A 26,655-nucleotide genomic window follows, 5' to 3' on the forward strand; every position below is an offset into this window, starting at 1 on the left:
TCAGCATATGATCATAATTACTGTAGCTGGTTTATTCTACTGGGGCGGGCAGGTGGCAGAGACGATAACGGTGCCGATCTTCAAGAAGAAGGAGTCTTTACAACCTACAAAAAAGCGACAAACAAATTGTTTTGTCTGGTAATTTTGGCAAGTCTTTAAAACTCTGCATCCATTTTTTAATTTATTTATCTGTTCATATTTTATAGAGACATTCAGTCCTTGCATCAAACTAGGCGGAACAATAAACAGTCTAAAAAACGATAAAAATAAAAAATGGGTAAAAAGAACATTAATAAATTAATTAACAAATTATTTATCATACTCATATACATAATACAACATAAATAATTTTTTTACAAAATGCATTCCTATCGTGAACCGATCGATCAATACTAAATCAAACGATGCATGAATAAAAGTACATTTCCGATACCGGCGAGTGGCGAGAAACACAAACCTACTGATTGTCACCACGCTTGATTAGTCATCGGTTACTCAACGCCCGCCCGCAGGCAGAGTAGAACGCCCGAACCCCTATTGCACACACACACACACACGCACAAAATTGTGATGCTCTTCACACGAGACATGCCATTGCATGCCAGCTAAGATGCGCGAAAATAACCTCTAGCAAGAGAACGCGATGAGCGTGCTACGGCCAAAGACGGAACCGATGACAATAAAACGCAATTGAGCATTAAAAACATGCTCATGAGAGCGCAGACATTCTCGAGCGAATGAAAATGTCGCCATATCGATGGGTTTAAGTTTAAGACAGTTAGTAAATTTAACCACGCTATAACGATCGTACCCGATCTTATCGATTAACCTTAGAAATGATTGATCGATTGGATTGGTTTGTGGAGGTGTTTGCGGAACGTTGCCTAAAGAAAATCCTGCCATTAAGAGTTAGCTCACAGCTGAAAATCCTACGGATCAACACTCTCCGCTCTAATCAGAATACCCTCAACATCTAGCCAGTAGCAGTGGTACGATTCTTGGAGCACCAGAGAGCGTGAGAGAGCTCGAGGAGAGTCTGTGCGACATCGATCAAAAACCACCTTCGACGACCGGAGATCGAAACGGGCCGGCTCAGAAACTCGACACCTCTCCGACACGATACACACACTGTTCCGAAACAAAAACAACCAAAAAAAAAGTCTAACCAAATCATCGTCACCGCATCCGTTTAACACGCGAACGTGTGCGCGAGTGCCCATCCCTGACCGATCACACAGTTGCTAAGATCACACGGTGTGCCAGCAAAAAAAAGTGGCAAAAGGAAAACAGTGAACGAGCAGGAAAATCCCGTGATCTCCGTGCCCGGTGGAAGCTGCGTGTGAGTAACCATCGGTAAACGGGAACTATTTCCCGCTCGCTAGAGGTTTTTCTTGTGAGTGTCTGTAGATCCATGGGAAAGTGTTAAATCTCCAACGAAAATTTACGTCTGTCGATCATCGTTAATTGGTTGATGTGGTGCAAGTGATCGTCTTCTCGCCTGAGGATAGTATCGAACGACTACTTTTCGCAGAGAAAATGTGAAGCCTGAGCGATGGTACGATGAGCTCCTGTTCACGAGCGACCAGGCGCACGCATACCGAAGTGGCCTATGATATATGGGGGAGGGGGGGGGGGTTTAAAGTGTGCTAGTTGAAGTGAATAATTCCATGCCTCTATCATTTGCCACCGTGCAACAAACGAGGCCAATCATGACCGTTTTGTCGTGATACGGTCAACCAAAAGGCCCTGAGCTCGAGTGAGATATTTCCGTGAGATGAATCAATCGTGCTGTGCAGACTCGAACGCATCGCGACTGTGAGACGGTTCCGTTGGGGTGCATGTTTCGGGTGTGCTAGTTCAACGAATTCTGTCGCCAGTTTTGCTCTCTCCCAGCTCATATCGCGACCAAGCTTATCGTTTCTGTATGTAACAAATTCAACGGCGCGATAATTAAACAAGATGATGACAGTTGCACACTGTGCCGCGAATGAGATAATGGTGCAGCGGCTATCGTATCCGTGTGTACGTTAAACGAACCTCTTTTTCTTTGCTTCCCTGCTGGTGACGCACCCGTATCTACGTCTAATACGAAAACATCTAAGCCAACAGAAGAAAAAAAACACATCGACGAGTGTTCTGGCACGGTAGTCGCTAATTATAAACCCGCACACGGGTGGATCGACGACTCAGGCACGCCACGCACATGGGTGCTGGGCAACTGTTGGGCCCCGAACGCGTACCATTCATGTACCGACACAGCAGCATGGCCCGATTAGTTTGTTTAGAAGATTTTGTAAGAAAATCGATCCCATCTTGGACTGCGTCAATCTGCGATGCACTCGGTATGCTGGTACCAACTTTCATCAAACTCCGACCAGAGCGTGAGTGCGCGCGCTCGCTCAAACTTGCGACCAACCCCCCCTTATTGAACGGTTCCACCCACATTGCGCCGCTACACAGACACCTTCAAACCAGGCGGCCACGATCAGCTGCTGGCTGTTAAAGCTGGTGCGGTGATGTCATCCGTCGCGATCGAACGGAAGATGCCGATGTTGTGGTGTGGACGGAGACGCGCCCAGTGCACACGACCGGAACACCGGACCGGCCGCTGCTGTTTGCGTCTGTGAGATTGTGCGCGGCTTCACCGGTGTAGATGCGTTGAAAAGTGGTATTAATTAAGATCAACATATCACCTCGCGCCGGTGGTGGTTTGTGGTTTGTTGGTTCTTTGAAGCTGTGCTAGATTGACACGGTTGAAACCCGGGTCGCTCGTAGAGAGGGATTCGTTTCGTGCATGTGCATTACCGTGTGGGATATCCCATGTGCAGTGTTGTGTGGTTCTGTCGAAGTTGTAAAACTCGGTACGTGTAAACAAACGGGCTGGTGAAGTGATTCCGTCGTGGAGATGTTACAGCGATGCATCTTCTGGCGATGCACTTGATGCCGGGAGCTGCTGTGGAAGATTTGTTTTGACAGTCCCAAATGCAACTGGATGGATCTTTGGATTTTGGAAAAATAGTTTGTTTACAAATGAAATCTCCAGCTTGGCACGTGCCAGATAATGGAAACAAATGTGAAACTAATTTAATTTAAAGCGGTAAAGGATGAAACAGAATACAACGGATAAACTAGGAAATTTTTCTTCAAAATTCCTTTTTGTTGTGACTCAAGAATGTCACAGTGTCAGTTGTGAACTGTTTGATTGTGTTGATCAACAAAATTTGAAACATTTGCTTGATTTATTATAGGTAAAACTATAACTCACAGAGACATCATTCATTTATTTATTTTATTTATTTTTTAATTATGACTGCTTGAAGCCGTATTGTCAGAAACCTCATTCAAATGTAATAGTTTTTCCCAAAATGAAAACTGGAGTCTGAAGAAATTGAATAAATCTTTTTAGATGCTTTTCGTATATTGTTTAGGACAGATCTTTGAGATTGCCTTACTATCCGATTTTATACTCTCACTTCCAATTCGGGGCTTGCTACTGGTAAAATCGAGTTACAGAAAGCCAGCAATGGCATGCCCAAGACCTCTAGAGGTTGCAGTGCGAAGTAAGAAGAAAGTAGGGAAGAATTCGTTCGGAAACATTACCAAGCATTGGATTGGAATTAAAAAAACTAAAAAAAAAAAATTTGCAACTTAATTGTCGGTTCGTTAAATATCGAAACAAGAACTTCGCTTACTTACCTTCAGAAGATTAGTAAGAGTTATTCTATTGTCAGTCACGTCACTCATCTTTGTGTATTCAGCATGAGTGGGCCGATTGCAGTGCTTTTCTTTTTCCCTTAAATGCTCCTTATCATTTTTGATCATAGTATCCTTTTCATTCACATTACGTACATTTGTTAGCTTGAGGCGTCATTGAAGAAAGGTTTAAAATTATTACAAGATTGGAAAGGTTCGGCGGACTAGTAGTAGCGAAATTAGCTTCTAACACAGCAAAGCTAGTTTCAAATCCCGTTTACTCGCTCGCACTGCTGACTTTTCAGTTACTGGTCAAATCTCGACATCAAAAATCTAAGTCTAAGGCCAGAAAAAGCAAACCAAGGCCTATGGAGGTTGTACGAAAAAGAAGAAGCAATAGATTAAAAAACAGTAAATTGGCGATGTAAACATAGAAACAACAAATTATACCAAGAAAGATTCAGACAAAACAAAACCAAACTTGGTATCATACAGCATGTAGGTTATTTATATACACATTTAAGCATAAATTACTATATTTAGGTCTACCTAATCTGTTGTAGGCTTTAACACGCAGATCTTAATTTTGATTTTAGTAAGCGATCCATGTCGGAACACAAATTCCCACACCGAGCAGCTAGACAAACGCAGCGTCCCACTCATAGGCAAAACAAAACAAACTATACCCCGGCCGATCTACACAAAACAGCTTGTAGCAATTTCGCGACTCGATCACCTTGAATTAATTCAACATAACTCTCTTAACACCTACGAACAGGTGAAAACTGTTTACTAGCCGCTGCCTCAAATTACGTACAAATCGACCTTCACGGTTTGTGTATGTCTCTTGCTTCCCGATTGCAATCGTCATTCGACGCACACTGTGATGCACTTGCAATTAATAATGCAACGGGTGTGCTGTAAAGTTAAGCATCTACCCCATCTGCCCACTCGGACTGGTCGGATGTGTTTGGGATCACAAACCATTCAAGTTCAACGGGCGAGCAACAGGACAGGAGCAATGACAGATTTTGTAAATTCGCAACACCACCGATTTACTGTAACGAAACGGTGGCGTGAAAACGATTTGCGTGCGCATGAACGCACACATGCGTACCTCAGTGCGTACCGTAACGCCTATGCTGTACACGCATCGTCACACGTCAACTGTACTGTAAGGCAAGAATCAGAAGAAAAACAAGCTCGACCAGAGAGAGCTGGGGGAGAATATTTTTGAATAATATTTATTTCTGTTTCCGGACGGCCGAATACCGGCCGGTGACGTAACGCTGGTTCGCGATCGAGCGTAACGGGGCGCAACCGCTCTTGCCAGCCACGCGCGCACCAGGCGGAAAGCGCTTAATCGTCAGCCGTTTGATTTCGAACGTATGTAAATCGTCTCGGACGCTTCGACGTATGGGCACGAGCTGCTCGGCCGTAGCTATAGGCCGTACTAAGCATGAATAATAAACATATGGACGAATGAGTGATCTTGCTTACGAATTCCCTACCAAGCATAGCGTCAGCCGTAAACGATTTAACTCAAGTTCCAAACGGTTATTGTGGTTGCGATCGAAACAGGAAACAGTTAATAGTGCCTTTTAAGTGTTTAGCTCAAATCAAATCAGCAAAACACCAGCATTTCTTCGATCGTTTCGCTGTGATAACTCTCTAACGAACTATGTTTCCTTCATTCCATCCAATAGTTGTAACCAATCGAACAAACCGAACGAAATAATGTGCCTTCCACTTGTCTAATCGCAACACACTTGGAATTGTGCATCTCCTGTGAAACTGGTGAAACTAAACCGCGGTGCTGTAAGAACACTTTCCGCTGGAAGGTTGAAAACGGGCCTCGAAAGCTTTTTCTCTTCTCACACAACGCAAAGGGCGCGATGGCGGAACAGAACGAAAATACGACGTCGACGAAAAAGAGCGTCAAAATTCAGGATTACATTTCGCCGGGCATTTCACGCGAGCGAAGCTTTATACGCACATCGAACCAGCAGGTACGAGGAGCGGGCCGTAAGGTTTTCACTGCGGCAAACATGTTGCTAAACCATTTTTATGCGGTATCTAAACTGTCCCCCTTCCTTAAAGCTACTAAAAACCATTTTCTACTTTCCTTTCTCCATCGGTTGTCTTTCTTCAATGTTTTAAAATTGATTCCAAAATTGGCTCTATAGCAAATATTTGAGGTAAAAGCATACACTAATACAGTTTACATTGGCAATTTGTGTTTCATTTTTATATTAATGCTGTGCGCGCTATTTTTGATAGATTGACTAACAATAGTAAAGCATAAAATACGACATATTGTTCTTTTACGCTTAGAAACGTTGTTGAACCCAGTTTGCCAGTTGAACGACTTGCACTAGACGAATATTCGATCGGCACTCACTGACAAATGAATGCATGTACAATAGGCATAACTTGCTTGAATATGTATAAAATTTATTATTAGCAACATCCTAAGGATAGTTTTGATATATTGCTTGAAAAATATCGCTAAATTACAGTAAATTAAATTGTGTCATATTTCATATATATAATGATGAGTGTCACATGAGTTCCACACTATTAAAGGACCAAATGGAAAGTCTGATAGAGTTGTGAGGAATATGTATTTAAATTGTACTATTTCCAACTTTTTAAACGTCAAAAAACCGTCGAAACGGTCATAGATATGATATTCAAAATTAATTACAGCTAGAGATTACACCAATTATTAAACAGTGATCTTGAAACAGTTGAAGTTGTCTTTTGTTTATATTAAGCGGTGCTAATCGAATTATTGGTGCTAAGTACGACGTCCATGCAACGCTTACAGAGCAATTAATGCATGAACAAACGGCACTGACGTGAATGAGTAAATTTTATTACATTTTTCTAACACATCAAACATTCTATAATATCTTGAGCTAGGCTTACACATGTGGGGCGGTCTGGTGGCCGAGGCGACAGCGGCGCCGGTCTTCACACGGCAGGGCCGGGGTTCAAATCCCATCCAGACCGCCTCCCCGTACGAAAGGCTGACTACTTTTCTACGGGTAAAATTAAGTCACAGAAAGCCAGAAATGGCAGGCCGAGACCTCTCGAGGTTGTAGTGCCACAGAAGAAGAAGAAGAAGGCTTACACATTATATTTTTGAAACTATTTTATACTAAATTTCTGCTGATTACGGTTCCTAAAAATCAGTAGTAAATTGCGTATTTTTAAATGTTATTTTAACCAGTGTGAAATCCATATTGTTGAGTGACGACATGAATGGCAAATGACCCAACGACATTATTTACATAATACTGATTCGAATTAAAACTTGTCTAACGAATGACGTACTCAGCAACTATATCTCCCATTTGTGTGATCAATTTCTTCAAGATACTGGTAACAGATTACTCAAGAGATTACTAACTATTAATCAAAATAAGTCTTCTAAAGTGTGCATGTTTCTAATAATAATGAATGTTTCTGACAAAAACGTTTTTGTTTTCCTTTATTTACTGACACTCAATTTAATGATCGTGCATTGATCCTGTGAAGCACGAATTACTTGCGATCTACTAAAGCTAACGCTTCCATTTAAATAACATTATTTTAGATTTTAAGTGAAACTCCATCATTCCACCAGACTAAAATCGATTGGTTTTCTCACCCACATTGGCAGATCAACAATAGCAACAAACGGCGCAGTTTGGCATTCACCCAAAGCCAGGCCCATCAGCATGCCCAACAGCAACTACGCGGTAAGCAGTTTCCCTCAAGCAATACGTGTTTGTGGAAAATTCTTACCCCTTTTTTTCTTTTTCTTTTCGCCAACATCCTAACCCTAGAGGGTCGCCTGGACGGTTTGTCCGGCATGAACAACAAGCTGAACGTGCACGCGCAGGAATTTCAAATGAATAATTTACCACTCAACGATCACCGGTTTCCATTGCAAAGCTCAAGGTAAGGTCGATGGATGGAAAAACCGTTTCCCTCGGGATTGGATTCAACCTTTTCGTGCAATTTTCCACCGGTGACAGGTCCCTAAACATCTACAGCAGCTCCCTGCAGCACTCGAAATCAAGTGTCGCGATGCCGCTGGGTGGAATGCACGGTCGGCAGCACCATGCACTGCAGCAGCAGCTCGGTAGCATCGGTAGTCCCGTCCCGAGGGGCTCACTGATGATGCCCACCCATTCGCCGCTGCACCACATTGGCGTGCAGATGCAACCGTCACACATGCCGCTGGTAAATTCACCTTCTAGCAGCAACATTCTGCACGTAAGTCCATTGCGTCGCTCCTGCGGGAGTCCGGATGGGACAGCCCTCCCGGCCTGGAGCAACGCGCTCGCACATTCGCCATCATTACATTGCATCGCTTACTGTAAACTGTGTCTATGTCGTCTCTGCTCTTCCATGTCCATGTTCGCGGGTTTGGTTCTTCATCTTCGCAGTCCAGCGGACCACGCGTTAAGTTCGCGCCGGAACCGATGCTTCACGCACACGCTCACAGCAGCAATGCATCCATCAACAACAGCAGTGCCGCTGCGGGCGGTGCCACCAATAACAACACCCCATTGAATCTGGCCCCTTTGCAGCGCTCGAAGTCTCTCTCATCGGCGGATACGTTGACCCGCGGGTTGGCCAGCCTCGGACTGGGCATCGGGGTGGAGGCGAACGATATCGGCATGTTTTCGCCGGAAGTGCAGGCCGCCATTACGAAGGCGATCGAGGATCCGAATCAGCTGAATGCGCGCTGCCTGATGGATCTGGCCGCACAGCTGCTACATCGTGCCGTGGAAGGCCGTCGGTAAGCGACTGGATTTTTTTAGATAACGGACACGGAACTGAAAATGTTGCTCGACGAGAAAGTACTCGACAATTTAAACAATTTGCTGTAGGAACTACTACTAATTACTTTACACAATAATGTTACACGGCCAGCTGATCTATCAACAGAAAGGATTCTACTACAAATCAGGTTCTTGATTTGAGGTTTTAGGACTTTTCATAGGTTACTGACTAGATGAAACAAAACAGCAACTGATCTCAAAGACCCAGAAAACGATGAGGAGTGAATATCTATGGCTAGAGTACAACAGCTCGACGATGGCTGTAGGAGGATTGGAAATATCTTAGTAGAATGCTCCTCAGATGTAGGATTAACAAAAATCCTGAATTCTTTTTGACCTCATAAACATTGGAAACCAAACTTAAAATCGAGTTCCTCATCCAAGGCCTTAACGCAGATGCATTATTGATAGTAACCAATATTAAAAATCCTCGTCCTCTACGTAACGATATCAAAGTGAACTAAAATCATTAACACCTTTCCTCTCCTCTCCAGATACTCCTTACCGATATCGCGTCTCTGCATTTCAATCATCGCCAAGGAGAAAAAGGAAACGTTTCTGGAGGCACTGCTCAACACCTGCCGCCAGTGGTACCAGGAGCGGGACAAAGTGCTGGGCGCGATGCCAAACTCGAAGAACCCATCCCGCCCGAGGTTCACCTCGTTCATGGCGTTCCTCACGGAGATGTTCTGTCAGCTGAAGCGGCGTCAGCTGCAGCTACGCACCGAGTGTGACGGTGTTCCGCCTCCCCTGGTGCTGCTGACCGTTCTTGGCAAATGCTGCGAAGACTGCGTTCAACCACCGGTTCGATCACTGTCGGAGGTGGGTACGCGACATCGTCTCACAATGGTTGCCCTCTACTTACGATCTTTTTCTTCCAGATCGAATGTCTGTTCTTTGTGCTAACGTGCATTGGACGCGACCTGGAGACTCACCTTCCGCAGCAGCTCGAATCACTGCTGGCCGGAGTTCGGGATGCGTTCCTGAACTCCGCTGCCTCAGCACCAGCGATCCGGCGTACGCTACTGCAACTGATCGAGCTGCAGGCATCCCACTGGCAGCTGCCCGGAAACACTGTCCTCTATTACTATCCTTCCTCCAAGTAGATGCTCACCGTAACCACCAACAGCATCCGGCTCGGAGACGATCAAAGCAAACAAACAAACAAACAAAACCCACGACCCATGGCCCACGGGGAAAAACAGGGCTGCTAACAATTATGCGTTTTTTTTTTTATTCTTTTATTTTAACTGTTGATGGACTGCAAGTCTGGTAGCGCCACATGTGTAGGGTACGGCCGACGCGTGCCGTCGCGAACGAACAAGACGAATCGAACGGAACAAAGCATTGATAGTCTATATGAAAGCAAAGCACCAGCGAGTGCATACGATCACTTTATTCGAAACGTTCGAGCGAGCAAAAGAGAGGAAAAAACAAACAAACAAACCAAAACCTAACGAAGCGATCAGACTACATTCCATCAAGCTGGTGAAACAGATCACTGCTGAACGGAGCTTAGCGTCAAAGATATTAGACACGTGAAATTATGAAACCGCTAGCAAATGCAATGCTAAACGACGATCAGGGACGATCCCTTTGATACATTTTTGTTAAGCTCATCCTTATTTGGCCGATTTTTTATGTCATCATGTGATCAGCTTGTTGCACTATTATCTATCATCATTATTTAATTATGCTTCTTTGCACATTGTTTTTGTTCTGCTGCCTGTTTTCATTGTTCTGAATGTATGGAAAGATTCTCCTTTTTCTATTAGCATATTATGAAATCGCCTTATTATGTGAGGTGTTGTGCAAACCAAACACAACCGAGGGACATCAGTGAATGAAGTCATTGCTTTTTTGTGAGTGATTGGTTTTCCCGTAACGTAACAATTCTACGCCAGTGCCATCCGCCCAAGTGCATAAAACCAATCATTCGCCCTCATAGCACAAAAGAAAGCGATCACAGCAGTAGAAATTAGGCAACGTTTTACATGAACGAAAGGAAGGCACAAGCATAATCCTAGTCACTAGCGGTGGCAGTGAATGTAGGCTGCCCTGTAATGCAAACTTATCAGCATAAACCTTCCCGCAATCGCAATTGCACCAATGGTTGTGGCAATCAGCGATCAAGGAAGACAATTTTTACGGTGTTTCGTTTTTTTTTTTTGTTACCTCTGCAGCTAAGGCTAATGCAAGCTGCTTGCATGCCACCCCAAAATTGGGAAGTGGCGTTGTAGTAGCTGGAAAGGATTATTTATTACAAATATCAAATGCGTAGGAAGAAAGTGAAACACTTTTGTTTTTAATTAATAAACTACAAACAGCAACCACTTAATCGTTAGAAGATTGTAAGTTTGTTTTGTACGTTCAAATCACTCAATCAAACAGAATAGTTTACTACCAGTTGTATCAACATGAAAAAAAAATGGTGAAATATATTATCTGCAACAAACAGGGCGGTGAATACTTGTTTTGTATTCAGTAGTCTATGAAGACTTCTGTAGACCAGTGGCCTAGAGTGGGACTTGCTGAAGATTTCAGCATCCGCTAGAACACAAAATCGAACGAAAAGGCACGTATAAGATCTCTTCATAGACGAAAACTTCTAGGTGAAAAGGGGTGGCGGGTTCTCGAAGCACCTCGAGAGTTCGTTGGGCAACGAGGTCTGTAAAAAGACGAAACCCTATGCACAACAAATACATTTATAGCATGAGCTCACTCAGATCGCAAGGCTCCTGGTGACCGGGCCCGTGACGAAGAAAGGGACGAGTCCTCTAGATGAAAAGGTTCCATGGTCGCCTAAGACCATCGTGCAAGAGGATGTCTCTCAGTAGACGGGTGTGATCCCATGGAAAACCGAACCTCTCAGAAGACGAAAAACCAGTGAAGCTCGGTGAAACACCTTAGTAGACGAAGTCTCTTGGTAGACGAAGCCCAACCCCCCTTAGACCCTTACAAAAGCTCAGTGAGATACTCCGGAAAACTTCTATTAGTGTCTTAGTCGATGTTTGGGTCACGTCGCTAGATTCGATGAGGTCCCTAGTTGATGGAATCTCTTGGTAAATTTGGTCCTATGCACTTTTAACGACAAAACCTCTTCCTAGATGAAGCCGAATGAATGTACGACGAGGCTTCAAGTGTACGATCCTCCATGATCAGTTAGGCGCTTTGGACTGCTTAGGTTTCCTGGCAGAAGAGACCCCATGGAATGTAAGGACTTTTGATTTTGACGACGAGTTCGCTTTAACGTCGAGGTTCCTCGATAGACAAGTCTCCATGGATGACAAATACTCTCAAAGAACAAGGCCAGTCAATCGGCGAAGCCCCTGGCGGTCGATTGAACCCACCACCGCTTGTGCTCACTGTAGCAATCGACGATGTAATTACATTATTGATCGCTTTATCATGAGTAAATTTGTTAAAATAGTTGCTAACCCATTAACGCAACAATTGTGAACACAGGGAGAGCTTAAATGTTATTATTAATATTGCAGCGTTTCAATTAGCTGCTCTCTTTACCCAGATTATTATGTAATTGAAATTATTTCTTTGTATTTTTTTTGCTACACTTTGTTATGAGACAAGACAAAAAAACTCACATCCAACCCTGCTTAAAATATAGCAAATACTACATTAATTAATTTACCCACCTTTGTTGCCTTTGTACCACAGATCCGGATCGTTCGCTGCCACCAACCAAATGCCCGCTCCTAACCAAACGCATTTACCATCGTTAATGAGCTAAGCCCGGTGTAGGAAACAGGAAGCTACGAAGCTCTGCCGGCTTGCTTTTTTTCCTCCACATTTTAATGGCACCGAGGAAATTGATGGCTGAACGATGCCACAGTACCGTGGGTCCGTGGAGCAATAAAATAAACACACACTAACAATTACGCAGACATATTTATTTTCCCCCATCAGCACAACCCACAATCGTGGCGGCGAGGACGAGCGCTTTCCACCCCGACAAGGTTGCACTCTCCGAAAATTGCGCAATATGTACCGACAAGCACCAGCAACACTGGTACTCACACCCATACCCGGCCCCGGCGTGGAAAAGCGGAAAAATCTCACCTATGCAAAACATGGAACAGCAACCACCGGAGGTCCACCGCGCCAACCTGAAAGTTCGCCTCAGCTAAGCACGCACGCACCCGTCGATCGCCCTGTGTGTGTGTGTGTGTGTGTGTGTGTGTGTGTGTGTTTGTGGTAATCTATTCCAATTGTCTACACCCGGTTGTCCCCAAACGCACAATAAGATTGCACCGTGGTAGCGAAGCGGAGGAACTGCAACGATGCAACATAATGGAAATGGGAAGTGCAGCAACGCGGGCGCGCGCACACACACTGGATAAACATGGTGATTACTAGTGGCCGCGCCCGAAACCTCCCCGCCCACCGCTGGAACTTTCTTCCCCGTGCACGTAACACACGATGTGCCGAGCTGTTAGGTAAATGCATTGTGCATCTGCCGGTTTCATTTTCATTGCGATTCGTTGCTCCAATCGGCGGTACGGTTTTTCCATGTTCCATATCTGATGGATCCCTTCTTCGCGATCGAGTCTCTCATCGGAGTATTGCATTCAACCAACCAGGTGGATCAAAAAGAGCTCAGACTTCGTCTCAGATAAGGCTGCACGCAATTTTCCATCAGACGGTACACAGAGACGATCTTTCAATGGGAGCCGCCTAATTTGCAAGTGTGAGCATACGGTTGTTGAAAAAGTACTAATCGGGTTTCAAGTCTTCCTGCTTGGTTGGTGGCTCTTACTTAACCGAATTTCCAGCTCACAAGCGTTGCATGTTCTATCTCTACTCAGTTATGCTTTCGGAAGTGTATGATGCAATCGTCTGAATAGCGAGAAGGTGGAGAAGGAAGTTGAAGATCACTTTGATCAAGATCATACTAGTCTATCTTACTCGATCATATATTGTGACGATCTTTACTTAGATCCCAGTAAAACCTGATCAGTGGCCTCAAGTCAATGCCTTATTATCTTCATCTTCTTTGACACTGCAACCTCAAAAGGTCTCGACCTGTCATTTCTGGCTCGACTTGATTTTATATTACCCGTAGCTAGATAGTCAGATAGATGGATTTTATTTGATCCCCAGTTCGTCTGTGAGAAAACCTGCTCCTCTATCGGCTCGGCCGGTCCGGTGGCCCTACTGTACTGTATAAAAATCATTGTACTCTAGATTAATTAAAACTTGCATTGGAAAGAATTTACAAACCTTGTACCAAAGGATATTTCAAGGTCCAACCCTAACTAAACCATTCGCTGGTAATCGATTGAATTTTACCGAGCCATTCGCGTGCCCTCCCTACCGTTTTCCCCTCAGCTCTTTTTCTCCTACTTCAAACAGCGAAAGTTGATCGAACCTGCAAGGCGGTAAAGTCCGGCGTGCATATGCTCCACGCGGCACGGACTGCTCCTAAACGATGCACCAAAGCAGGGATGCATTTTTCTATGACAGCTTGGCCGCTCGTTCGCTTCGACTTCGTGCGTGGTCCGCCACTGTCACGAACCGGCGGTACCGCACACGCAGGAAAGTTCACGTGAGTTAGTAACGAAATGAGCAAACGAACGAACGAACGTTCAAAATGCGTAAAAGTGCAGGCCACGGTGCACCAGACCCGCCTGGCTAGTGGTGGCGGCACACCTCATTTGGTTGCCTTTAAATGCAACTAATTTGGATAAGGCGCTGGTGGGGAGAGAGAGAGAGAGATAGAGAGAGAGAGAAGAAAATCATTTTTTTCCTTTATGCGCGCCTCGGACAGTACCATGAACGAAAGGGGTTCGCTGGATTCAATGGATCAATCATGAGCTTTCGTTATTTTTGGCCAATACAAGATAAGGAGATCTTGTGCTCTATCACCTCAAGATCGTCAGAGATAACTGATACTCTGCATCCCATTTGGAATCTAAGCCGGATAGAGCTTCTGCTATGCTGATTTTCACGATTCAGCCAGGTGTACGCTTTGCACACCGCCGCAGGTGCCGAGTCTGTCGTTTATATCGATGTTTCCCTCGAAGATAACATATTTGCAAGATCGAGTAAAAATCATGTCCCGTATGTTGCAGCTCGCGGTTTACAAGACACCTTAGAAAGCAAAATTAAATAGCAAACAGGAAACTGTCGTCCTCTTGCTCTTGTCTCCCTGCTTTCTAAATGATTCTTCTGCTTTCTCCTGAGTATGATTAAATGAGGTGCTAAATGTGACAGCGGCGCCGGTCTTCACACGGCAGGACCGGGGTTCAAATCTCATCTTGGCCGATCCTCCATAGTGTGGACTGACTAGCCAACTATGCGGTATCAATAAGACTCAAATTAAGTCAGAAATGGCAGACATGACCTAAGACGTATTTAGGTCAATAAAGAAGAAGATGAAGATTAAATGAGGTCTTACGATATTTCATAAATATATGCCCAATTATTTCCATTGATCACTGCTACGGTCAAGTGAAAATCTCTTCGATGATTTTGGTAATATAATTTACTATTTTACTAATGCTCCTTTGGCAGTTGTGTGATCTTGTACACGAAATTCTTCATCGTACAGACAGAGGCTCTCTCCCTTGAATCAATGCTTTACAACAGTAAATCCTTCTCATCTGTACCTGCTGAATTGTATGGTTAATGAAAACTGCAGGATATTGGAAATCTTTTCCCTGTGAGCCGTTGTCGTTTTGAGAAGCTGCAGTAAAACTCCAAGTAGCTGCAACCGGTCGCCAGGAAAGTTCCTATTAGTCCTTCACGACATCCTCCTTCTTCGCTTAGGTATAAGACTAACTGCAACTGGAAGCAGTGATTCGACTATTTTAATGCTTACAGTTACACTATTCGAGCCATAAATGCTTCAAATCAGCTGATAACCCTTACATATTTCGTCTATTCTTGAAAGACATCTTTAAAAAGAAGATAAACTGCTATGTGGATCTCTAGAAAAAAGAATTATCCAAAGTAAACTTTTGTAAAATATTTTTCTAATGCATTAAAATACTGTAATTATGACAAGATAAGGCGAATAAATTTAAGAGGAATACACGTACCATTAGTGAAACTCTTCTCTAGGCTTTAAGCTAGAACCTCCATACTCTCACCTTACTCAAGCCTTATTCTCTGAAGATATGAGGTTTAATTGGGTCATTGTGTTGCCTTGTTATCGTGTCATCGACGAGAATCTTGAGCAATCCGAAGAGTCTCTTGCGCTTCTGCTGCACTCATTGCACCTCCCCTCACCCCAATCTTCCTTGGGGTACGGTCTGCTACCCCTTGTCTTCCATCAGCCCCATCCGGCCGTTCGTTCGTGAGCGCAGTCATAATCTATTTTTCCCCATGTCTTACCTCGTTGTGCTACCTTCGTTACCGGCTTGTTTGAAATGTTTTTTTTTGCCGTGTGTCGTTTTCGTGCATTTCCTCCTGTTTGCAACCAGCAACACACGAACTCATCACCATCTTGCACGCGCGGAAAGAAACATCGGCCTATCCACCCCCTTCGTACGTAGGTGCTGAAACAAACGGAAAACAAAAGAAAGTAGCTGCGTGTGAGGGAGACCCGTGCATCTTCCATCCACACGAACCATGTAACGCCGGTGGGGGGGGGGGGGAGGTAAATGGGGAGACGCTGAATGGAAATAGGAAAAGAAAAGCGAAAGTACTCACCTGACCGCGGGAGCAACCGTTGCAGTTGCAGGTGGGTGCTTTTAATTGGCGCTAAAAATGGAAGCCCTTTTACCGCGAGCGTGATGGCAACAACAATTTCCCCGTACACCGATACCGTCCCGCAAGCCCGGTTGGAAAAACGAGTGCGGAAAACATTGCCCACACGGACACGGGCCCGTCCAATGCAAACGAACCCCAGCCGACTAGGTTGTTCGACTAATTTTTCAGCGAGTTTTCAGCCAGCGAAAAACGGTTCGCCCCACCTTCGCACGGGCGGATAGGTGGGGATAGGTTATAGACGAGCTTTGCACCACCCCGCGGGAGGCCAAAACCCGCCACGGATACGGTTGGGTTGGTTAATTAATATATAAATAGGCTTGCGCCGGTGGAACATTCAACCAGTAAACTTTGTACTCTCCGTCCATCCATAAGTGTATCGAAATGAAGTTTACGGTAAGGATCCCTCGGGCTGGTGTGGTTGTGAGCCTGTCCGCGGTGGCTCAGTGAATTTTCCACTGCTTGTGTTGAAAGTGAAACTGCTACCTGCATATTGATTACCAAGAACTGAACTGATCCTGAGTGTGTTGTGATTTGTGTTTAGAAGTGTGATAAGCTGTGTGAAGACTTCTTGAGTGATCTAATACGATGCTAAAAGTATGATAGCCTACAAACTGTTTTAAAACAATCACACGGTGCAAAATGCCAGACAAACTCGTTAAAAGGATTATCTTTGGGTGGTGTTTTAGTGAGACTCTTGCACCCTACTTTAAGTATGAAGTGTTGAAAGCAGTGTCTGTGCTATTGTGCCAAGTGAATCTAAGACTATTGCCACAAGACTGGACATATGGATAAAGCAGTCAAAAGAACATGCAGAAACATACTATGTCATAAAAGGATCGAATGACCAGCCCTGATCTACAATTGATCTTCGCATTGCTGATACACTGTTTAAAATTCCCGCCAGACAATTAAGGGAACATAATCATAACTCTATTCGTGATAAGGAATTTCTGAGTAGACAAATAAGTGGAGCAAAAGAGCTCCTCAGTCTGTTAAGGCTTGGGAATTTTTCATACACAACATAACTTCAGGCTGCTTTTCATTAGAATTTGGAGACCCTATATGCAAGACGAACTATCCAGCTACTGGTCTATGTCAGTAATCCTTGGGATGTTTTAGAGGAAAATGCAAATGACCCATGAAGGATTTGGTTGTCTGGTATCATTACAATGATGTGCTTATCCCATCAAGACCTCACAGAAACTATTTACAATATTTATTTATCTCTAGTATTAAGTTCACGGCGACGTCTGACAAAAATATTTGAAACAAACGAATATCTTATCCTAATATCTCCCATACTCGGTATCTAATCGACTGATTTCCATCCTTCACTCTACCACAGATACTGGTGGCATCGGTTGCTGTCGTCATCTCGGCAGCACTGGCGCTGGAGTTCGAAAGCAGAAAGCTGCACCCGAACACCGAGCACGATGACGGAGGGCTGTCGATGCTGGAGCAAACGCCGGCCGAAGATCGCCAGTGGCAGGCGGTGAAGAAGCACGAGAAGCGCCAAACCGGCAAGAAGATCCACATCTTTCTCGGCAAGCCGAAGGGCAAAAAGTCCAAGAAGCACGCGAACGGTGACGGTGAGCCGGAAACGCAGACGCGCAAAACGCCCGAGCTGACGACGCGCTCGGACAAGGGTGTGATCGACACGACGTCGGACGCCCCGGATGCGGCCGTTGGCGAGAGCCAGCACTACGAGATCGGTGAGCATAACATCGTGAAGGAGAAGATCAAGATCAAGCACCATCATCACCATCACCATCACAATCACGTCAAGACCGTGGTCAAGAAGGAACCGTACCCGGTGGAAAAGGTCGTACAGGTGCCGGTGGAGAAGATTGTTCACGTCCCGAAACCCTACCCGGTGGAGAAGATCGTCGAGAAGGTGGTCCACGTGCCGGTGGAGAAAATCGTGCACGTTCCGAAGCCCTACCCGGTGGAGAAGATTGTCGAGAAGGTTGTGCACGTGCCGAAGCCCTATCCGGTGGAGAAGATTGTCGAAAAACCGGTGCACGTTCCGAAACCGTATCCGGTGGAGGTGAAAGTACCGTACCCGGTGGAGAAGATCGTGCACGTGGACAAACCGTATCCGGTGGAGAAGATTGTCGAGAAGATTGTGCACGTCCCCAAGCCATACCCTGTGTACAAGCAGGTTCAGGTTCCGGTTCCGGTAGAGGTTAAGGTTCCGTACGAAGTCCCCAAGCCCGTACCTTACCCGGTGGAGAAGAAGGTTCCGTATCCGGTAGAGGTGAAGGTTCCGGTTGAGGTTGAGAAGAAGGTCCCAGTTCCGGTGAAGGTTGAGGTGGAAAAGAAGGTTCCATACCCGGTGAAGGTGTACGTACCGCAACCCTACCCGGTGGAGAAGAAGGTTCCCTATCCAGTTCCGGTAAAGTCCGGCTCCTTCCCATTCACCTTCGACAAGGACATTTCGAGCTACTCGAACACGAAGCTGCATCCGTTTGAGTCACAACAGCACGAAGAATATGCCGGATCGGAGGATAGCTACCGCCGTACGACCAAGACGGGCTACAAGAAGGGTAAGGGCAAGAAATCGAAGAAGACGGAACAGCAATCGCAACACCAGTCGAGTGCACCGGTGACGGAGGACAACAGTGAGTCGGGTGTGGGAGCATCCTACTCGTCGCTGAGCACCGGCACTGATCATGGCGCCCATTACACGCAGACCACCATCTACCACGGCGGTTCCGGACATCAGTCGCAAGCACAGCAGCAACACCAGCAAGAACAACAGCAGCACCAGCAGCAGCAGCAGCAGCAGCAAGCTCACCAAGCTCTTCTGCAGCAGCACCAGGACCAGCTCCAGCAGTATCACCAGCAACAGCAGCAACAGCAGCAACTACAGCAACAGCAGCAACAGTACGGTAGCCAAGATGCCACTAGCTTCCTCAACCAGCAGCTCATCCACTACGGACAGCAGGCCAAGTACGGTCCATCCACCTTCCCGAGCCAATCGTCGCAAGGAGCCGACTACGGAACGGCCCCTCAGTCGACCGGTCAGGATGGTAGCCAGTACGCGCAGTACGATCACTACGGGTCCGGCTCGAACCACCAGGAGGTGATGGTAACGCCACCTTCCGCTGGTGCCGCTTCCGGGATGCATCATACTACTGGCTACGGACAGCAGCAGGCCACATACGCACTGACAGCTCCATCCAACCCGGGCGGTAGCTTCCAGCTCGAGTCACAGCCCCAACCATTCCAGCTGCTCCAGTTCGCACCGTTCCAGTACCAGACGCCTACCGGCTTCTCTCTGCCAACTGCCAGATAAAGGTGGTGATGATCGGCCTGAAGTTGATCGCCACCAGACTGACCGTCCACCCGTGAGACTGACACTAAGCAAGGAAGCAATTCTGCATATTGGCGCCACACCGGCCAACCTTGGGCTGGACCGGAATTCCTCCGGGTGATTCCTTAATTTATACTCTAGCAGGATGTCCTCGTGGAGCGTGAATTGCACAATTGTTTGTCCGTTGTTTAACGATTTTTGTGTAACTTTCGTGTTTAAACTTACCAGAGTTTGTTTTTGTTTTCTGTTGTGTTTTGTTTGTATGCCAATTTCAAATGCCGTCCACACCGCAGGGACGCTCGTAGCAGGGGGTTCGAGAGACCACGAAACGGGTTGTTTTTGTAAAACAGCCGGCAGCCGTGTGTCGGCTGAAGGGATCGATAGGAATCCACCTTCGCTTCGAAACCCCGTCCCGACCTTTGTGCACGTACACGCATAAGCATTCGCGGAAAGTGGATTGCTAAAAGCTAAAGGAAACCAAATTTTAAGTAAGTGCCACCCTGCCACGTAGGCGATGGTGAGATGCGTTTCTTGCTAGTGGCTAACATGGCTAAAGTAGTAGGATCAAAATGTTAACGAACTTATTTCTGGATTCTTCCGACTCCTGCTCCCCGACTCGCCAGATCGTACATTTGAGTTGTGCAACGATGCACACTTAAGTGTGTGTGTGTGTGCGGGTTTGGGTGTTTAGGAAGCTGGAAGGATTAGAGATATTTTAACATTGGACTTTTACCGTATTATTGTACATATTATTCTTCCTTCTGTTGAAGACACTGTACGCTGAGCAGTAGAATTGATGCTATTGTTGCATAATAAAATGATGAAAAAATCATACGTTCGTCTGTGTCTGTGTTCGCTTATCACAAATTGTTCATAATTGTACGGTAATGTTACGCTAAAAAGCGTTTCAAATATTCAAATTTAGCCCTATTTCCACAACCAACCACAAGCAGCGCTGAAGTGGAGAGAACGCGTAGCGCCATCTATTGAGCAATAGCTGAACCAACATAAAATTCAAATTTTATCTGCTGGAGCTCGTTACTTTCCGTTCGTTATTGTGATTGTAACTTAATCACAGCACCAATTTTACTTTCCAACCTGCCATCATTTTTAAGAATAATGTTAAAAAGATGTTATAAACAACAAATTTAAGCATGACGGAGGAAATGTTATCTTTATTATTAAAATTCACAAATATATCATACAAAAATATTGTTTCATATGCTCTATGCTTAACGAAACGATCGTTTATTCACTCCCCACACAATGATAATCGCATCCGGGAAGCAAAATATGAACTTTCAATGAACAGCGGTACAAATGGAATAAGAGTTATCCCCCTTTTCCACTTAATTGCACACGCACCATATCAGCATATCTGTTCGCTGATGAGCGAATGCGTAAAATCGTTGTGAGGTTTTGGTTTTGTTTTTTTATTTCCTTCCGAATAAAATCTAACACAAAAGCACTTAACCATAACCTGCCCTAATATAGAACGACGACGAAAACTACGATGGTCACACACACACACACACCTTGCGTTGGAAGATGCTGTGACCCTCGTGTGCTTCTATCACCCTGAATCATTATGCTTGTCAGGCCATCCGAAACCTATATTTGTTTGGCTTGTTTGTACCATCATCCCTACTGTTACGTAAAACTAAACCGATAATATACACACACCCGCACGCACACGGAACTAGTGAGGCCATCGTACGCCTGCCACTTTCTTCCTTTTACAAACGCTCCTCCTCCAAACGTGGAAGGGTTGTGGTAATGTTAATCTTTCCCTGTCGCACGTTTTAGTAAAACATTGTGTCTTAAAGGTCATGATGATTGATGATCGTTCAGATTTTGAGTTTCCTTCTTTTTTTGAGTAACTTTCGCTTCATTTTTTTCTTTTTTTATGTAGGTTTTTTTAATCACTGCTCTTCTCCACAACACGGTGCAGAGCGCTCGCGCTTCTTTTTTTGGCAAAATGCTCAACGAACAGAAATGTATTGAAACGTAACTAGAGAAAGGAAACGAAAACGAAAACAATATGAAGGAAAGCAAAAGCTATTATTGAGTGCAACTAAATGCAACGCAAAAACTGGGCTAATGTGTGAAACCTTTTCGCTCTATCCTAATACGCAGTAACGATTGCTGCATATTGAGATACGATGCACACCGAGCAACAAAAGCTTCTGAAAGGAACGTAACTCCCAAAAAAAAACAAGTGGGACAATTACTCCTGCTTCATGGCACCCAGCTCCTCGAGCAGTTCCTGCAGCCCGTCCGGGCACCGACCGGCTTCAACCTCGAGCGCCCAGTTGTGCAGCTTTTCCAGCTCGCGGCGCAGCTCAATCACGGCCTTCTCGCGATCGGTCACCAACTCCTCCAAGTACTGGTAGCGAAGCTTCTTGCGGGCACGACACTCACGAGCACTTTGCCGGCTGCGTTCTGCTTGGTAGGTAAAATTCGAAACAAAAAAAAGGACACGAGAAACGATAATATTAAAGCATTAGAGGTGTGTACTGAGGGAACTAACGGGTCGGGAGCTTGACGGAGCCTTCACAAGGACCTTCGGCAAGGAGGATCGGTGCTTTTGGGCGTGTATAATACTTACCGAGTTTAGCTTTCATGTCGATCTTCTCTGTAGACACCTTGCGACCCGGTTTGCGTCCTCGTTTGCCGCTTTCCTTGCGCTCCTGAGGGGTAGACGATGAAAAAAAAGTCCATTAGAGACACGGAACATTTAATTTGAAGATTTGTAAGGGAAGGGGCCTGGAATTGTTGTCCTCTTCTTTAGGAGGTCTCCAACCAAAATGCAGCTAACCTTATTCGCAATTGCACGACTAATATATAGCATCGGTAACCCAGGGGGGAGGTAAGAGACGGAGATACCTCCACAACTCAGTATCAGATAAGTGCGTATAACAGACCAAATACATAGCGAATGATAGCGACGTCATAAATACCGCATGCAATTGACTGAGCACCGTCCGTCCGGCCGAGACACGCAGGTTGCTCTCGACGATGACGATTTATTACGCATCAGTGATGAGTCTAAACTGCTTCACTCTATTCTGAAGCCCCCATGTATCCATTCTACAAACCGCATCTTTCATGTTGCACATGTTAATGGAAATTTTTAAAAGCAATTCTGCAGTGCTTTAGTGCATGCCAATAGCAACTAGTAACACAACAAACCCACATATATGACGTTTTTGCGACGTAATTCAGCACACGCATCAACCTCTCCATCCGCAGACCCAAATTATGGCATAAAGGGAAGGACGGAGGGGCGTCGAGAACCACGCTGTGGATTTGAGAGAAAGATCCTTAAACGATAACCCAGCAACCGGTGAGAGCAGTTGGAGAAGATTTAGAAAGCCCTTTTTACAGGGTTGACCTAATACACGATACAACTGACTGATGTGCAGCGTGATGTGTTGAATTTCTACTGCCGGAAAATACTGTTGCCCAAGAACTAAGTCAATTACCTGTTCAATAGTTGATGCCGGCTGAGACTAAAAAAAATCCACCAAGGATGCTAGACACGACCCGCCTTCACACTGGTGCTCTGGTTTTGTAACACCGGTTTCCTTGTCGGTCCCTCTTGCCGGGATGACTCTTCCTGCCAGTGGCTGACAACGATCGTCGCCCTTTTTGATGATCTCTTTTTCACGAAATTCGAAGGACCCAAGGCGGGTTGGTTTCGTAGCAGCAACCTGACACCGATGCTGACCGATATCAACCCCAGTTCCGTTGCACTGCAGAAGCACGCGCGTTTGCACCGAAAAACGAGCAGCGGAACCGCGAAATGACCCTCCCCACGAGACGGACCAACGGCAACAGAACGACGATGCTGCGCCATTCAAGTTGCGAATCGGCGGCAAACACCGTGGTCCACCCCGCCGTGGCCCCACATAACTCCCAAACGCCAACCCCCCACGCACCCCCTTCCCAGCAAATACACCCGCGACAGGCGGAATTGGTTTCTCTCGGTTAAGGCCAACGACGTAATTTGCGTTTAGAATTGCAGCGTTTTTTCGCTCTCGCGTTACGATGGGTGAGCGAGACAGTGTGTGTGAGAGAGAGAGAGAGAGAGAGAGAGAGACAAGGCGAGTGAGAAAGAGAACGAGAGAAGGGCTATATCTCGGGCGAAAGAGCGGACCAGTGGTTTGGCAGGATGTATTACGCATTGGAAATTGGTTTACACAAGAGCATGAGTCTGGTTCGATTGCGTAGCCAAATACAGGGTTGAGCAAGCTGCTGTTTAAGGGCTGTTTTAGTAGTTGCTTATAAGTAGCTTATTTTACAGATTGTAATGAATCTTCCTTAAATTAAATCGACCTCCCTAGCAAGCACGGACCGTCAAAGATGTTTTATCAAATTGCTTCTATTACAAAGTTCTTGAACAACAATTATGACCAGCATAACATAACAATTAATATGAAAATTCCTGTGTGGAATGTTGTGAACAAAGATAAGGGACAACCTTTACCGAATAAAAACCAATCACCCTATAGGCACACCAAGCCACGCTCGAAAAATTGCGTCGTAGTCAAATTTTGCACCCTTCTTTAGAATTCTTGCACACAAAAAGCTGGTCATCGAACCCTTCCGTAGGGTGGCTTCATCCCCTAGCATCGTTTTTCCCTGCGCGTACTTGCACTACAACTCGAGCGCAAGAGCAAGAGCGAGTGAGAGTGACAAAGTAGCCATTTCGTCAACTGATCTATGACGTCATACGCACGCGAAGAGTCAAGCAAAACAATCTATTCTTAACGCATCGAATTTGTGATTGCCAAAACATTACTGTCTGGTACAAAGTCTGGTATGACTAATGCGGACACGGTTGCATTTTTGCCCAACAACAACAAAAGGGGTATTCCAATCAGCAAAGAACTCTTCAAGGCCTTCCTACAACAGAGACACACAATCAAAACAAACAACCTTGCAATAGTCGCGCGGTCGCCATCTTTGTTTTTATCGTCATTTCCGTCTGCTTCCAAAACATAACCCTCACCCCAACCAGAGAAACCACGTTTTATCGGCATGATTAGCGTTGTGCATCACCGTTTTTCCTTACCGATTGATTTGCCTCCTCCACCATCGTAGCCAGTTCCTCGTAATCCATGATATTGATCAGCTCCAACACTAGGGGACAGTACAAATTGGAAGTTTCTTCCCCTTGGTCCTTGGTTCACCGAACAATGTAAACACGCACACAATTTTCTCTAAAAATACACCTTTTGCTGTGTAATTGGAACGTTGTGCACACTTTCGGTGAAGAAGCAAGACGATTTCGTTACACTTTCGTCAATCGATGCACCAAATTCAATGGAGAACGTTCTAAATATGCACTGCTTTTGGAAGCTCGCGTTTTCCACGTTGTTGTCCCGCTGCGTAATGTTGTGAAGTGGTGTGCTTTGTTTTGAAAACGTCGCGCCTGACGTCACACGGCTACGGTAGTGTGTGTGCAATCAGCGTTCAATGTACACCATTGGTCGATTAAACGCGATTTGTGGCATTTTTCGTCGAAAGCGGTACAGAATCGACGAACGACGAATTGACACGTTTCCCGTGTTGAATCGTTCATTCGGATGGTTTTCTTTTTTTTGCGAAGAACAACACAAAAAACATCGTAAATAATTTTAGTAACTTAATCTTTACTGAGCGATGCTTCGAATGATTTTTGTTTTGCTGTCGCCGAACGACGCAACCGTACGGCGTACAGGAACAGTGAATGAATGTCTCTCAGTTCATGAACAGTGAATGGAAGGCATGCACCCAAAACGGGGTATACCCGCTTACACTCACCGTTTAAATTATGTACGTGAGTCTTGTATTGTTTGTTGTAAGGGGGGAAAATAGCAAGCAAAATTGATTGCGCCCGTCCCATTCACTAACATAGGATGGAATCTCTCCGGATAATGCTCTAGGTAGTTTAGGAGATGTGCGTGCGAACATTCCACCGAACCGGCGCGCTCTTGCAATTCCATTTACGTCGACTTTCCGGTCGACAGCAGGGCCAACAGTCCACCGGCACCGACCATCGAGAAGATGTAGTTGAAGGTCGGGGTGAAAGATCGCAGCAGGTAGAAGCTGGCGAAGATGACAATCGCCAGGAAGAGAGCGTTGTTGTAGAAGATCGAGAAGGTGGTTGCCTCGTACTCCGCCACATCAATCTTCTTCCACAACACGCGCTCGTCCTTCTCCTTGCGGCTCATCTTCTTATCGTCGGCCAGCTGGGCGGTCATCTCGCGCGTTACCGCATCCTCACGCTTGATGGCAATCTTGTGCTTCATCGTGAACTTCGTGTTACGGTAGGCCATTGCCAGCAGGTACGTGCACAGTGCGGTGACGATCGCGAAGAACACCACCGACGGGAGCAGCTCCATTTGATGCACCCTCCAGAACAGCCCTTCAAAAAGGAACGAAACATCAATGAAAACCGTGTCCCTGCACGTGGAACCAAGCATCCGAGAGTGGTAGGTTCACTTACAGATGGGCACCGCCGAAACGATGAAGGCACTGCCGTAAAACAGTACGTTCGATTTGGTGCTAACATTCCGGCTAAAATCCTGCAGCAACAGCTCTTCCTCCTTGGTGAAACCGGAATCTTTCGTTTCCTCTGCCATTTTGCAACTAACCTCAGTAAACTCTACACGAAACCGGCACTATTTATTGCTTCGATACAGCGGGGATCTTTTCGCCGTGCGTTCCTGAATTCCTGTGAAACTATCTAGCCGCAACGAATGCACACAATCGAGAAGCTGCGTCGACGGACCGCTACGCGATGAAACCAGGACATAAAAAAAAAACGTAAACGTAACGAAACGTGTCAACTTTCTTGACGATGTGGAATCGCAACTGTCATTCTAGTGGCCCAAATATGACATTTGGGACAGGGTTGCCAGATTTTCCCGGCACCAAAGCTAATGTGATCCATATTTATTTAACCGTTCATTGGGGAAATAATATGAGGGAATATAAAAAAAGCAGTTGAAAAGAAATAAACACATCAAAATCCTAATATAATTGTCCATTCTTAACACTTTATACTTTGGAAAAGTAATATAAAATCCC

General features: G+C 45.4%; 4 protein-coding genes across 12 annotated transcripts; 2 read left to right on the forward strand and 2 right to left on the reverse strand.

Moving 5' to 3' along the window:
* The first annotated feature begins 1,028 nt into the window (after positions 1–1,028).
* LOC118511720 lies at positions 1,029–10,990 on the forward strand. 8 transcript variants are annotated; one of them, XM_036055148.1, is made up of 9 exons: positions 1,029–1,393; positions 5,400–5,702; positions 5,880–5,891; positions 7,361–7,439; positions 7,527–7,641; positions 7,719–7,959; positions 8,133–8,488; positions 9,026–9,353; positions 9,413–9,637. In XM_036055148.1, the coding sequence occupies exons 2-9, from the start codon at positions 5,589–5,591 to the stop codon at positions 9,635–9,637; spliced, it is 1,470 nt and encodes a 489-aa protein (XP_035911041.1). In that variant the 5' UTR covers positions 1,029–1,393; positions 5,400–5,588. The 8 variants fall into 8 exon arrangements, with proteins under 8 accessions (XP_035911041.1, XP_035911049.1, XP_035911048.1 ...); XM_036055156.1 differs by having other exon boundaries at positions 1,031–1,339; positions 7,719–7,926; positions 8,277–8,488; positions 9,413–10,990; XM_036055155.1 differs by having other exon boundaries at positions 1,033–1,339; positions 8,277–8,488; positions 9,413–10,990.
* A 5,623-nt stretch (positions 10,991–16,613) lies between these two features.
* On the forward strand, positions 16,614–20,407 carry LOC118511721 (RNA polymerase II degradation factor 1-like). The gene is made up of 2 exons (XM_036055157.1): positions 16,614–16,655; positions 17,608–20,407. The coding sequence occupies exons 1-2, from the start codon at positions 16,644–16,646 to the stop codon at positions 19,558–19,560; spliced, it is 1,965 nt and encodes a 654-aa protein (XP_035911050.1). The 5' UTR covers positions 16,614–16,643; the 3' UTR covers positions 19,561–20,407.
* A 318-nt stretch (positions 20,408–20,725) lies between these two features.
* On the reverse strand, positions 20,726–25,038 carry LOC118511723 (REPTOR-binding partner). Of its 2 annotated transcripts, none has more exons than XM_036055161.1 (3): positions 24,656–25,038; positions 22,187–22,268; positions 20,726–22,020 (listed from the first exon to the last, which is right to left on the reverse strand). In XM_036055161.1, the coding sequence occupies exons 1-3, from the start codon at positions 24,701–24,703 to the stop codon at positions 21,806–21,808; spliced, it is 345 nt and encodes a 114-aa protein (XP_035911054.1). In that variant the 5' UTR covers positions 24,704–25,038; the 3' UTR covers positions 20,726–21,805. The 2 variants fall into 2 exon arrangements, with proteins under 2 accessions (XP_035911054.1, XP_035911053.1); XM_036055160.1 differs by having other exon boundaries at positions 20,726–22,023; positions 24,656–25,012.
* A 177-nt stretch (positions 25,039–25,215) lies between these two features.
* On the reverse strand, positions 25,216–26,522 carry LOC118511722 (translocon-associated protein subunit gamma). The gene is made up of 2 exons (XM_036055158.1): positions 26,072–26,522; positions 25,216–25,990 (listed from the first exon to the last, which is right to left on the reverse strand). Exons 1-2 carry the CDS (start codon positions 26,205–26,207, stop codon positions 25,569–25,571), a joined length of 558 nt encoding a protein of 185 aa, XP_035911051.1. The 5' UTR covers positions 26,208–26,522; the 3' UTR covers positions 25,216–25,568.
* Positions 26,523–26,655: the final 133 nt, after the last annotated feature.

This window comes from Anopheles stephensi, chromosome 3 (assembly GCF_013141755.1).
Source record: "Anopheles stephensi strain Indian chromosome 3, UCI_ANSTEP_V1.0, whole genome shotgun sequence".
Lineage (NCBI taxonomy): Eukaryota > Metazoa > Arthropoda > Insecta > Diptera > Culicidae > Anopheles > Anopheles stephensi.

Bases quoted from the DNA above. Each gene is read 5' to 3' on its own strand.
- LOC118511723 (XM_036055160.1), bottom strand. From the start codon at position 24,703: ATGGATTACGAGGAACTGGCTACGATGGTGGAGGAGGCAAATCAATCG. The intron at 22,269-24,655 runs GTAAGGAAAAAC...TCTACCCCTCAG, and splicing joins TGGAGGAGGCAAATCAATCG to GAGCGCAAGGAAAGCGGCAA. The intron at 22,024-22,186 runs GTAAGTATTATA...TTACCTACCAAG, and splicing joins CGACATGAAAGCTAAACTCG to CAGAACGCAGCCGGCAAAGT.
- LOC118511722 (XM_036055158.1), bottom strand. From the start codon at position 26,207: ATGGCAGAGGAAACGAAAGATTCCGGTTTCACCAAGGAGGAAGAGCTG. The intron at 25,991-26,071 runs GTAAGTGAACCT...TCCTTTTTGAAG, and splicing joins CGTTTCGGCGGTGCCCATCT to GGCTGTTCTGGAGGGTGCAT.
- LOC118511720 (XM_036055148.1), top strand. From the start codon at position 5,589: ATGGCGGAACAGAACGAAAATACGACGTCGACGAAAAAGAGCGTCAAA. The intron at 7,642-7,718 runs GTAAGGTCGATG...CACCGGTGACAG, and splicing joins TTTCCATTGCAAAGCTCAAG to GTCCCTAAACATCTACAGCA. The intron at 9,354-9,412 runs GTGGGTACGCGA...TTTTTCTTCCAG, and splicing joins CGGTTCGATCACTGTCGGAG to ATCGAATGTCTGTTCTTTGT.